Source organism: Neopelma chrysocephalum, unplaced genomic scaffold, assembly GCF_003984885.1.
Source record: "Neopelma chrysocephalum unplaced genomic scaffold, ASM398488v2 Primary Assembly neopelma1_42, whole genome shotgun sequence".
In the NCBI taxonomy this organism is placed as follows: Eukaryota; Metazoa; Chordata; class Aves; order Passeriformes; family Pipridae; genus Neopelma; species Neopelma chrysocephalum.
The window spans coordinates 11,503,362-11,517,159 of record NW_020897700.1 but is presented as its reverse complement, the minus strand read 5'-3'; the positions used below and the strand labels follow the sequence as shown (position 1 = coordinate 11,517,159).

General features: G+C 42.0%; 1 protein-coding gene across 3 annotated transcripts in view; it reads right to left on the bottom strand.

Annotated features, from left to right (window-relative positions):
• Window positions 1–13,549, bottom strand: part of VEGFC (vascular endothelial growth factor C) — an 80,773-nt gene extending 67,224 nt beyond the window's left edge. Inside the window, exon 1 of one of the 3 annotated variants that reach the window (XM_027676677.1) lies at window positions 13,115–13,549. In XM_027676677.1, coding sequence (XP_027532478.1) covers window positions 13,115–13,258 — 144 coding nt within the window. In that variant the 5' untranslated portion in view covers window positions 13,259–13,549. Of the gene's footprint in view, window positions 1–10,296; window positions 10,526–11,272; window positions 11,294–13,114 lie in introns of those variants that run through there. The other 2 variants (XM_027676679.1, XM_027676678.1) reach the window with 2 other exon arrangements.
• Window positions 13,550–13,798: the final 249 nt, after the last annotated feature.

Genomic DNA, 13,798 nt, shown 5'->3' with positions numbered 1-13,798 from the left:
AAGAATAACCAATGCAAGGGAAAAAAATAAAATGCAAACCCTAGATGACTTAATCTTCTTCAGAAGACTACAGATATTTCTAAGGGGGTGACATTGGATGTCTGCTAAAGCTCACATTATATAGCACTTATCTGAAGTGTTTTCATTAATTGCCTTATCTGCTCCCTCCTCCTGGAAGAGGAGAAAAGCGAATTAAGGGAGATTTGTGACCCAACTGTTTAGGACCCAATTCCACCACCTTCCTCCAACTGTTCCTGTACTTTTCTATGGAGTAGGCATCAAGAGCAAGAGAGGATCTCCTGGTTTGCCCCTTTACTCAGCACTGCACTTCTATTCATCAAGTAGCATTTGGAAGATGGAATTTCCTACAAACAAACCCATAATAGGGGTTCCAGACACCATAAACAGCTCAAAAGAGCTACAGATTCTAATTCTGACCTACAGGGAAAATATCACCCCAAGCTGGCAAAACCTCAGGCAGACAGCAACTGAAGAGACCCCATGCATGTAATAAAGGTCTAAAGATGAAAATAAAATCAGTCTCTTGACCAAAGGGATGGGGAAAATCTGACATTGGACGCAGTCACTCTGACTGGCCAAAATATAAAAACAATCAGATTTGTATTTGATTGAAATATAGTATGAATAATATTGAAATAAATAAATGACACATTCATGCTGCTTCTTTAGTTTGGTCTTCAAAAATTTCAGGACATATACCTCGGATCTCCAAATAAACTGCATATCTTTTCCCAAGTGCTGAAAATAATTTTTGTGCCTCTGTAACACACAAGATTCAAAGAAGAGACAAGTAGAAAATATTAACTGTAGAATGAGTCTTTACAGATATTGCAGGTCAACAAAACCAAAGAAGGACCACTGCACCCAAACCAGCACCACCCTGGTACGAAGTAGCTCAGAATCTAACTGCTCACGGCACCTTCAGTATGAAAATAGACAAATAAACGGACAAGATGTCCATAAACAGATACGGAAGAGAAGAGGCAGTGGCATGCCTTCTTATATCCTCAGTCCAACAACTGTGGATGTTAGGAGGGTATGAATGGAGCAAACAGCAGAAACTGACTAAGCCCAAATATTCTCCTTACTCAGAACAGCACATGCTGCTGACACTGACAGAGGCCAAACACTTGCCTAGGCAGACCACTAGTTTGCCCCAGTGGGGTTTTTCTTATATTCTTATGCTTTAGGCTAGGATTGATGTCTATCTAAAAATTTGCAAGCATGGACAGGTTTCCGATAAATTTGCTTGGTCACGTGCACCTAGTTATTGCACAAAACTAAGTCCTCACAAATCTTGCCTGACAGGAGCATCATATTGTTAACAGGTATAAACAGCCTCTGAAAGACTGCTGGCATATTTCACAGATCACTTTGAGACCACATCTCATTTTTAAAGAAAAATCATTAAGGACATTAAATATAGAGCTCATAGTTTTTAACTCAGAAGATGGCTAGTCCCATTAAATCTCTCACTGTGCACATGTGGTAGGCAGAAAAACACATTAAAAGTATAATGAACACATAGGTTTAAATCACAGATGTTTAAATAATCATCATCTTGAAACAGGCCCCTAAGAACAGCTTTTATGTGCATTTTGAGGAAGCAGCAATAACTATGAAATGCCCTCCCTCATCCTGTTCTTCAGTATAAATACAGGTAGTTCTTTAAAGGAGGCGTTTGAATCATACTCATGTCTGACATGTTACAAAATACTCTCAAATCAAGACACACTTTAAAAACAGATATACAAGTGGAATTGCTAGGAAAAAGAACAAAACATCATTGTGTCCCTACACACATCTGTGGTGTCCCACATCTGGAATCCTGTTTTCACTCCTGGCTTTTCCCCTCTCCATTGTTCTTTTTCAGGCTAAAAATCTTTCACTTATGTAACCTGCTCTTTGAAATGAAACTGTTCCTTACCTTTGATCACCTGAATTCATACCTTTCTTAATTATCTTTTAAGACTGCAGAACAAGGAGAGGGGGAAATCAATAAAACCACAAGTGGCATGGACAGCATTGCTCCCTGCCTTGTCCAGAAGAAGGACTTTAAAGAAAAGTAAGAGGAATGCTTTTTTGTTGTTTTGGGACTTGTTTGGTTATTTTGAAGTTTACTATTATGTACAGTAAACAGAACATCCACTTGTTCATACAGAAAGGTGTTGATGTCAAAAACTTCTGGTGGCTCAATAAGCACCTAGATCAAAAGTAAGAGAAAAGTCAATTGAAAGCTATGACAAAAAACAAAATAACATGCACACACACCACCCAATATTTCAGGCAAGTAAGTTCACAAAGCTGCTGCCAACAGTCTGCCAGCATGTAGTGACACTTTCAATTTCTTTGCTCAGAAGGAGGTTGTCAAGTAGATCCTGTAATTTGGCAGGGCCTTGCATGGTAAGGGCATAAATAAAAAGAGAAAAAGGCCAGCCAAAAAAACTAACTAAGAGGTCCTGGAAGAGCCAGAAGAGTGGCTGTAGCCAGGTGCATGTTGCCATGGTTGCCCTTTCACTGGGACAGACATGAGTCTGGGGATCCTGTCAATGCCTGCTGTTGGGTTCTCTAACTGAAGTCCCCAGCTGGCCCAGGAACAAGCAGCAGGTACATGTTGACACACCAGGGTTTCAGGATTTTTCCTGAATGTAGTCTGTGGGATGCAAAGATGAAGAAACAAGACAAGCAGAGTAGAAATCTCCCAAGACATTCCATGGGGTGGTTTGAGGACAAATCAGCTGGATGTTGCACAACAAGCTCCCTGCAGGTGATCAAGTAGGGCAGTTCATATGACAGAAGATAAAAAGAAACTTTGGGGGGAGAGGATTCAATGGGTATTCTGTCTTCTTGCAAGAATAGACATGCCCATGGCCAAAGGGTAGCCTTCACCTGAAGGGGGTTTCAGGGGGAAGGTGTTACAGATTACTTCTCATCATGAGGTTTCCAACATCACTCTCCGAGTCATCCTCTGCCACACTAGTAGAGCACAGGGTGCACGTTTAGTGGCTGTGCAGCATGGGCTCTCCAACAAGATTGCCCATGTTGGGTACTGCTGAAAATGGCATATAAGGCTAATCAGGCATTTTGCCCAACCAGGCACAGACATTCTTCTACTCTTAAGTGACTTCAATAATCACTATATATAGCATAACCCAACTAATCATGGAGTAAAGCAGCAACTCAAGGGAGTTGCTCAGAGGCGCAAGGGAACGACAGAGATCATCCACCTGTCATATGAGATAAGGATTTGAAAATTTCATTAATTTTCTGAAACTGTTAGCTAAGATATTCAAAGAGTTTCATTACTACAAAGAGCCTTTTTATGATGTTAATCCAGATTAGTAGTGACTGTTCAATTTAGAGTTTGCCTAATTCTTTAGTTCTATCTGATACAATAGAACAACCTAATTCTTCCTTCCTTTGAAGCGTGGCCTTGCCCTCTGAAAAGTCTTCATTGCTCTTTCCCCTACTTCCTATTCCAAAATCAGAGTTCAATGTGCTATTAGTGCCTTACAGCCCATCCACAGATATTTCAAAAAGGAAAGTACTTCAGAGCTCATCTACAGATCTTTACTGCTTTGTTTTCAGTGATTTGATCAACTGCTGGCCTAAACACCTGAAGAAACAAACAAACAAACATTTTAAAAAAATACTAAAAAACTCAGGGTTCTCATTAATCTTAGAGATCTTCATCATTTTCACAGCTGATAATCAGAGGGAAACAGGCAGCTCTTCTTTGGTAAGAAAAATAAAAGCATTTTATCACACAACACTTCACAACTTTCAGTTGTACAGACTCCATTACTCTTACTTGAGCACCATGCTCTTGGAGGGAACCATAACTGTAGAGAGCCCTTTATCAAGCAGTTTGCCACTCTAAGGTGGTCTGATCTCAGAGTCCAACTGTTAATCAAACTCACCTCCCTCAGTATACACACACAGTGAATGCCCTCCTAAAAGGGGACAATCTCATTTGTCCAGTACTATTAACATGGCATTCCTGCCAGCTGAAACAAATTGCACTGAGGTAGCCAGGAGCTGCCCACCTGCTAGGCTCTGCTGACCCACAAGAGGAGCCAAGATCTTTCCAAACTATATGTTCAAAAAAGTACATTTTTAGATCTCAGGGTGTACCTGGGAACACAAAGCAGAAGGCACACACTCAGCATCACTAACACTCCAGCAACCAAGGGGACTCTTGGAGAATTTGATTTTGAGCCTAGCCTCTTGGCTTCTGTTGCCTGGCAGTTTAGATTAAACTACCACGAAACTGTACCAAGGAGAGAGGCCAATACCTACTGCATTCAGTCTCATGTCAGTGGGACTTCTAGCAGCTGTTAAAGTTCTTTTGAAAGCTGTGCCCTGGGGCCTGCACAACAGGGTTCTTGATATTTTTAAATGAACCAACATTTTGCCCTTCTCTATCCAGCCAGAAACACACCCAACTGTAAAGACAAAGTAATTGTCCATATTATCTTCCTTCCTGGAAAAAAAACAGTTCTCCATATTTCTCCATATTTACTGAATCTACTGTGCTAACAAGACTGCCTCATTTTCTCCAAATTACAGAATACTTCAATATTAACATATAAAGGAGACAAAATTAAAAATATTCTTGCATCAAAGAAATATTGAAATCTTAACATGAATACTTTGACACTCATAAATCAAATGAAGCAAAGTAAATGGTCAAATCTGTATTGCAGCAGCACTCTGCCCATTACGCAAGACAGGCTGGAAAGCGGGTGAAGAGGAAGTCCAAGGCTCTGTTTTCATTTGGAAACATCCGTCCCTAGGCAAGGGACAAATGTCAGTAAGGCACCACCTCGCAATTTAATTTCTCATTTTCCTTTCACAATTAATTGCATTAGTAATCTAACCATAAATAGCAATTCTATAAAAATTATACATACAGTCTCCAACAAGACTCTTGGTACTATTAATTTTAAAGGCAAATTATGTTTCTGTCAATTATATCTGTGGCCAGTTACAAGCAGTTATCATTGTAATTATTGCAGTTACGTTATTTCTAAGAAGAAATAGGAGTGGTATATTCTAAGTAATAGACAGTGTGCAAATAAGCAGAGATTTTCTCCTCAGCAGCACACCAAATACAGAATGATCCTTTTAGGGGTACAAAATACAAACAATCTTTGACATCCAGTGAAATCCACTTTCACAGTATTCCCCTAGACTCCAACTCACAGCACCCACAAAGCTGTTTCCTAGTCTGCAACACCTAGCAGTTGTTAGTCAATTAGAATGACAGGTCAAGACTGTGGTAAATTCTTAGAGCTCCAAAGGCAACATTTTCAAAGAAAAGAAAATATTTAAAAATTTAAAAAAAAACTAAACCCACCTTCTCAGAATTACTTCCAACACTTGTGGTGAGAAATACTCTCCCTTTTGTTGTTGTTGTTGTATTTTGTTTTTTGGGTTTTTTCTTAAGGAAAAAACAAAACCAGAGTTGTTCAAGCTAGTTTTTCTTTACAGTTTTCATCACTTCTCAGGCTTTCCTTATGTTTTAAATTCTTCTGTATTTTTTTCTTTTTCCATGTTAAGTTTCTTTAATATGTATATAGCACAGAATAAGACCACCTACATGGACAGTTCCCAGAGCTCAACTCGGTATGAGTACTTTCAAGTACAGGTTACTATGAACTCAAGTCCACAGATTCCAGTCTTGGTTCATGGCAGTGTCCACTTGGGCTTGCTCTGGGTCACAGGTGGCCCAGAGAAAGGAACTCATGCACACCTCCCTCACACTGCTTCCTCAGCAAGAACCCCTTCGGATCAGGAGTCAGTTGGCAGAGCAGGAACATGGATTCCACAATCTGCAGGCAACACACCTCAGACAACACCTACCAGCTTTTCCTCACATGACTATGTACGTGGATCCCATACTTGCAGGGTAAGGAGCATTAGCTGCCTATTCCAAAAAGGATGAACAGCTCTTAAACTCAATAATTATAATCCAGGCCTTCTAAAATGAATGTTTGACCTGGAAGTAATAAATACCTCAACCTCTAAAATTGGTGCTCTTTGTCTCCTTGAGCAGACTGCAGAGGTTCCCAGCTGTAACAGTCTCTCTCTATTTGAAACAAAAACACAAATGAAACAAACTAATCAACCTCAAACAGTTCATTGTCTACATAAACATGACTAAGTTGACAGCAGATAAAGTGTAAAGCTTCACTTGGCTAGTTTTTCTTTTGCCTCTAAATATTGTAACTGATGCAGCAAGTACATTCTGGTCAGCTGGAGCAGTCCACCACAAATGCATCTGTCCTGCTAAATTCAGCAGTTGAAGAAAGTTGAAGGACAACAACAGTAGTTTTGCTTTTTCTGAATGATCTCAAACAGAATATAGTATTTCAGTTGAAAGAGACCTACAGCAATTATCTAGTCCAACTGCCTGACCAGTTCAGGGCTGACCAAAAGCTAAAGCACATTATTAAGGGCATTGTCTGAATGTCTCCAAAACACTGACAGGCTCAGGCTTGATCACCTTTCTAGAAAGCCTGTTCTAGTGTTTGACTACCCTCTTGGTAAAGAAATGCTTCCTAACATCCAGTCTGAACTTCCCCTGGTGCAGTTTTAACCATTCCCATACATCCAACCACTGGACCACAGGGAGAAGAGATCATCACCTCCCTCTCCACTTCCCCCTCTCAGAGAGCTGTAAAGAGCAATGAGGTCACCCCTCAGCCTCCTTCTCTCCAAGACACAGACAGAGTCCTCATCTGCTCTTCATAGGACACTCCTTCCAGCCCTGTCACCAGCTTTGTAACACTCCTCTGCATGCATGCAAGGACCTTCACATCCTTCTTGAATTGTGGGGCCCAGAACCACACACAGCACTCAAGATGAGGCTGCACCAATGCTAAGTACAGCAAGGAGAGCAGGATAAATACTGTTTCTGAAAATCTTTAGAAATACCAGAAAATTTCACACATGCTTGTGGGGTGTTTGGAAGATGCTACAGGTCACCTTTGGAGAAAAAAATTAGGAAATAGCCAAATGTTGCATCTGTTCTCAGAAGCTATCCCTTCCACGAATTCCTCTCTTCTCGCTTTCTCAACAGAGCACAATTATTGAGTAAGGAAAGTCAGAGAATTAAACCATTTAATGGTGTAAAGGATTTTGTTACAGATGATATCTGATTCCTGAAATTACTTATTTCTCAATGCTGCCGCAAACAGGTAGAAGTAACACAGGGGATGCCACACCTGTGACACCAGAGAGAAATATGCATGTCATCTGGTCCCCAGCAGCCTCCTGGTGTCTTCCCAGAATTGTCCAATTCTTTGCCAGTACATTCCCTTGTCCAGTATAAAAGGTCCTGCCTGATTCAATAAGGAACAGGTTGTAAAACACCTTTAACAGTTTTTAAGCTGCATCCTTGAGGTCAGGCTACTGGAAAACTGTCAGTGAGTAGGCAGAGCCATTATGTGAACAGTATGGAGTACTACAGAATTCAGGGTGATGGCAGTATTGGGTAATTAATGCCATTAACTTTCCCAAGCAATCATTTTTCATTGAAGTTAACCATAATCAGAATACCAAAACTTTTCTGCAGATGATGTATAGCCTTAGTAACTACATGTAGGATGGCTACATACTCGTCTGTACTCAGTGAAGAGTACAATACAGCCAAAATACACCAAATACTACTATTTTTTAATTCAGTTATGAGAAGTTTTTCCCTGTGTTTTCTCCTCCTCTCCCTAAGAACACCATTCTTCTTGGTTATTTTGCTAAAAAAGGGCTTCTTACCATAACATTCACTCCCTCCACTGATAACTGCAGTCTCTAAATACTTGTAAGGATTTATAGCTATCTTATAGCTGACTTGTCTAAAGTCAGGAAATGTCAAAAGAGAAAACAAACTACTACAGAGCTAGAGGGCTTGATTTATGATGATTACAATGGAAGAATAAATGTCTTATAGTTTCGTTATTTCCTAACTAACATCTGAAATGCAACAAAGGGGGGAAAAGACTAACACAAATATTGTCACCAGAAGAACTTCTGGAGACAGATAAACACAAAAGAAGATAAACAAGTTGACAAACTGATATATAACAGGAATTCAAAGAATCCCCCACACTCCCCTAAACTATCAATGTTTTAAATTAAAATTCTGGTGAAATTTATGCAGCCATTAGTGTCTTTGAAGCAGATACACATTTATATGGAGGGGAACTTGGTATTCCATATCACTTGGAACAGAAGGTGAAATCAGAAAAAAAAATAAATGAATATTTATAATAGGTAAGAAAAAAATCATATCTATCCTACTTACTAAGCAAAATTCAATACCTTCCCAAACAAAACTCTTCAGAAGCAACTTAGACTTTGAAAGAGCTTATGAATTTCAAGTAACAACCTTGCCTGGAATTTCTTATAAATCATTCTACAAACAGCTGTAGCACATTTTTTTCACATTAAACAGGATATTAAATTTGATAGGAAACTAGTGTGACTTCAGTTGGATTCCCTTTGTTCCAAGGATTTTGTTTTAATAAATCACTAACCACATTCAAAAAAGCAGCAGCTGAACACAAGGTTCTAGACAGACTTTCTATCCTGGATGCAGGGTATAAGTGGAAGAGGATTATTACCATCACCCTCAGCTACAACAGCCCAACGAATAAGTCCTGGTTTATTTTTACTAAAATAAGTGGACACACATCCTTGAAAAAACAGGCAAGAGTTTAAACACACACTGAACCTCAGTGAGCATAAAAATAATTTTTTGATGGGATGCTTCTGTATGCCCCTAAACACCGCAGTTCAAGTGATCTCTAAAGCCTTTTTAGAACCTTTATAAGAGCATGGGACTGCTGCTGACAAATAACTGAAGTCCCAAACAGGCACACAAGCATACTTATGCAAGATACCCAGGAATGCACATACCTACATTGAGAACTAAAAAGTGCTCTTAGAGTTTAGCATTGTACTTTACTCACTTGAAAGGCTAGACCAAGGTTTACTATTCATGTTTCCAGAAGCATTGCTTAGTTTTTATAACAGGTCGTATTACCAACGTTCATCCTGTTGAATCTGATACAAATCATGCTTCTTAAAAAACAATCTTTCTATGCACACGTGTCTGAAAAGAGAGTGGCTACACACACATAAAAAGAAAATTTGCAGCAGACTAAACAGCAGCAGCAGAAAAAATAACATTCTCTCTACGCGCTCAATTTAGCACTTAAGCAACAACCTAAGCACTGAGAGTGAGGTTTATGCTTGTTTTCAGAGCAGAAAATCTAGCTTCATCTCTCACCAGTGCACGTAACATCACAACACAGAGTAAGGCACACTTCATAAACTTAGAGGTGGCCATAAACCTGATGGGTCTGAGATACACTGACAGGAGGAAACCCTGGAAACTGACACACTGCTTTTCCTCACACTCCCATTAACTAACAATATTTAAACTCTGTTAGCCATCAACAAACAGCATTTTATGATTAGGTCAGATTTAAAATAATTTTAAAACAATAATAATAACAAGGTGTACCTCTGGTGAGGTAGCATCCAGGATAAATGCAGCTCACATAAGCACATATATTTTCATTGCAAAAAAAGCAAATCATAGAATCACAGCACAGAGTGTTCTGTACTTTATTGCTGTCTGTGTAAAGAGGCCCCAATGAAATTTTCAGGGGTGTACTTTAGAGCAGACAAATATATTTTCATTTGCTAGTCCCATTCTAATACAAAACTAGGAATCCTTGAATAAACATAGTTTTAAACCTCTTAAAACTAAATGGGAAAATTGACCAATATTGCTTTTGTATAGTCACGTAATCCTAAAGGTTATGTAAGAAAATGATGGTGCAGCTATGACAAATTCTTGCAACTGTGTGGCTTCATTTTAGTTATTCTTACTATAATAACCTAGTTCTGCTATTGCTATCTTATTGCCATTAATGAATTCTAAGTACATGCTACTGTTACACCTTAATTTCAATAACCTAAGAAGTTTATTTTATTTATTTTTAAATAATACTCTCACAGGTAGACAGTATAGATTCACCCATCATGGCCCATTCAAAATTACCTAAAGAACAACAGCCAGAGACAAAACAGAGTGTAAAAGTTACTAAAACATTAATAGACAGTACAGAGATTAAGTTTCAAGTCACCAGTATGGCACCACAGCTCACCCTCTCCTTGCTGCAGCTGCTGCGAGCATCCCTGCGGCGGGTCCCTGCCAAACTGCGTGAAATCTGGGGGCAGAAGAGCTGATTCCCCGGGGCCCACCTTAAGCAGAGAGACAACTGAAGTACCAGGTTACGTTCCGCAGCAAGCCACGCAGGCGGAGAGAAGGGGCCAGGGCCGCCCTCCATGCCCCGCGGGGGAGAGGCGGGGTGTGGCTGCGAGGGGGTCGCCTCGTCGGGGCAACCCCTTATGCTGCAGGAAATCCGAAAGAGGTGATTTACGGGCAAGTTTCATTACCATCCCACTGAGCTGACAGTTCAGTTGAAAAGTATTAATCTGGGCCCTGAAAGCTTGTTAAATAACGAACTTTACCCTTAGGCTGAAAAAAAACCCGGGGTGGGCGGGGTTGGGGGGGAAAGCAGTGTTGCACAAGCTTATCGGTGCCCACTTGCTGCAGAACATGCCCTTGCAGGAGCTGTGTATGAAGAACTACTACTATTTATATCTGTAACGCTTTCAAGTTGCTGCAAATCTCTAGACAAGATTAATACATGAAAATTACCTGCTTAAAAACACGATATCCTTATTTTCTGCCCAGCTTTTTCTATGTTGGAGGACCCTCAACTTCATCCACACTTTTTAAAGTGTTTTTTAAAGCTAAAGTTCCTAATGTAGGAGTAGAGAGAAATAAAGATAATGTGTAAAAAGCTGACCCAAAGGACTGCATAACCTGCACTTAGGCATCGGCTTAACATGGAGTAATATGGCATATGGATGGGAAGTCAAAACAGAGGAAGCATAGCACCTATGAATTTTATTGAAGTCAACAAAGTTCAAGCAGATGACTTTATACTGACAATACAATCATATTTTCCTTGAAACAATTATTTGCAGTTTACTTAATCCTTTCATGATTACTTCAGATATTCATCTCAATATTCACTCATCACAGTAACGAACACATGCAGTACTCACTCAAACCGTTCCAGCAAAAGCAACAAAATCACAATCAAAGACTTCCAACATGACTAAATCTGTTTGTATCCAGAGTCTTTCTCTCTCTCTGCTTACTACTCACCAGTAGTCAGGCACAAAAACGTTTTTCTATTAACGTAATCACTTAACACATGCTACCCCACTCACTTCCTAGTCTCTTGACCTTTCCTTCCTTTGGTTTGCTGACTGTTCCTCTTTTTCCAGGGAGTACTTGCACTTCCACACAATGCAGTACAGTGGCAGCTCCCAAAGACTTCGAGGTTTCTTCCAGAAACAGAGTGACTGTCCACACCATGTGCATGGGAACTGAGGTGAATACCTTCACTATCAGCTGTTCTACCTCAGCAGTTTAAGTGTGCAAAATATTCACTGTGCTCCAGTTTGGATTCTTTCTATCTTTTGAGCATAAACTATTCTGAGGTTTTACAACTCAAATGCTAGTTCCACCCAGTAAATATCTGACTTACAGTCATGGGTTGTAAAGCATTGAGGTATCTTTACCTTCCACTAAGTTTTGGGATTTTGTTAGTTTGTTTTTTTTTTTTTAAACTTGTATAAATAGTCTAAGTGATGAGTGGCCAGCTGAATTGATTTTGTGTTCCTGCTTTTGAATAACTTAAGTTTGAAAAACACTTGCTAAACATTTAAGCAATATGATCACTGATAGTGTATTAGCACTCAGAGCGTTGCAATGTAAGCATTTGGCTATAATTAAAATACTTTAAGAGAGACTACAGTATAATCAGTAACCTCTTCCATGCAGATTAATATCTGAAAAGTATGACTTCTGTGTACAACATATAGTCTACAACAGTTTGAACACCTGAAGTAAGTACAGCTAATGTACACTATCAAAACTTGACTTCCCACGTAGTGACAGTAAAATCTCCCAAATTTTTAATCAGTAAAATAAACAGCATTGGGAGGGGGGAGGGAGGGGGAAATCAGCATATTAGCTTAGCTTTTAATCCACACACTTCCCTCCCTGCCCCATGCTGAAATGAATAATGAATGAAGTGGGTCATGATTGCTTTCAGTAAGTATGTCAGAAACAATGAGACAAGGCTAAGAGTTGTAATATGCTCAGACCTCAGTGGTCTTCCTAACAATGCCACATGCTTATACAGCCACATACTATGCATCTTTTTTACGCATCAGCATACCGGGAACTGCAAAACCACAAGCACCAAAGTACCCAAGGTACTTGAATTTTGTTACGAAACTTACTATGCAAACAAAAATTAACAGAGAATTTCTGTCTGGAATCCGAGAATTTAAGCGCAACTTTCATTGTGCGTCTGGGCAGAACTGAAATTTTCGAGTGTCACCTTACACCTCCCGTCAACTCTGTCACGCAGCAGCAGCTCACCCAAAGCGTCAGTAACTCCAACAGACTTTCCAGGTTTTGTTGTCATCGGCCCCCCACGCCTCCCTCGCCGCTTCGTTCCCGAGCCCAGCTGCTCCCCCGAGTGTTTCTCAGCCTTCCCTCCCGCGTTCCCCAGCCCAGGTCCTCGCACCGAGACGCCTGCGGGGCGCGCCCCCGCTGCCAGGGCCGGCAGCAGCCGCAGTCCGCGGGCCGCTGTCCCGTCCCAGCTCTGCTACCAAAGGCGGGGCCGGGATCGCTCCCGCCGAGCAGCCCCCGCACCGCAGCAGCAGCGCAGCCCGTGGGCTGCCTCTGCCCATCAGGTGTTTCGCATCTCTTTGTAAATGCAGCTGTTCCCCCCACAGCCTTGGACTCCAGCAACCCTGAAAATCCAGACACTTTAAAAAAATTTCTTCCCTCACTTTTAAGGAACCCCCCCACTTCAAAAGGCTTCTCCCAGATCTTTTCCTTGGAGCGATTTCCGAGCCGTTCCTTCAAGGGGACTCGCAGCCACATGCCCAGAGGAGCGACCTGGCATCTAGAGCGGGGGCACGGTCTTACCTTTGGCTCCCCCGCGTCGGGCTCCTCCTCGTAGTACCCCTGGCCGGATTCGTAGGCGGCGGCGGCGGCCGGCTGCCGAGGTCCCAGGAGCACGGCGCCGGCAGCGAGGCAGCAGCCCAGGGAGAGCACCTCCAGCAAGTGCATGGTGCAGGGCGGAGCGGGGCTGCGGAGCAGCCGGAGGAATGCAGGCGAAATTATGAGACTCCTTCTCTTCCTCTTCCCCCCTTCTCTCGCTGTCCTTCTCCCCCCTCCCTCCCCTCGCAATATCCAAGGCAGTAAAATCCGTGGGATGGAGAAGATGCGGTAGCAGAAGCTCCTAGACGCCTGCAGGGGAGTTCCCAACTTTCCCAGCCGCTTCGCAAATTCTCACCAAAGTTATCCAGAGTTTGCCAGGTGAAAAACCCACCAGGAAACCGGACATCCGAGGCTGCGCTCACTCAGGAGCAGGGGAGGTGGAAAGCACAGAGAGGAGGAGGAGGGAGGGGAAGGAGGGAGAGAGCCAGCGAGCAGCAGAGCGAGACCGAGCGGCCGGTCGCACGGGGGGAGTTCCCTTGGCTGGGGCCGGGGGTTCCGGGCCGAGGGGCTCTGCCGCTCCCGCCGCTGTGCCGGACGCCTGTCAGCGGCGGCGCGCCCGGGGGGTGCGCGGCGCCTGGGGCTGCGCGGCGGCGGCGGGGGCTACGCATG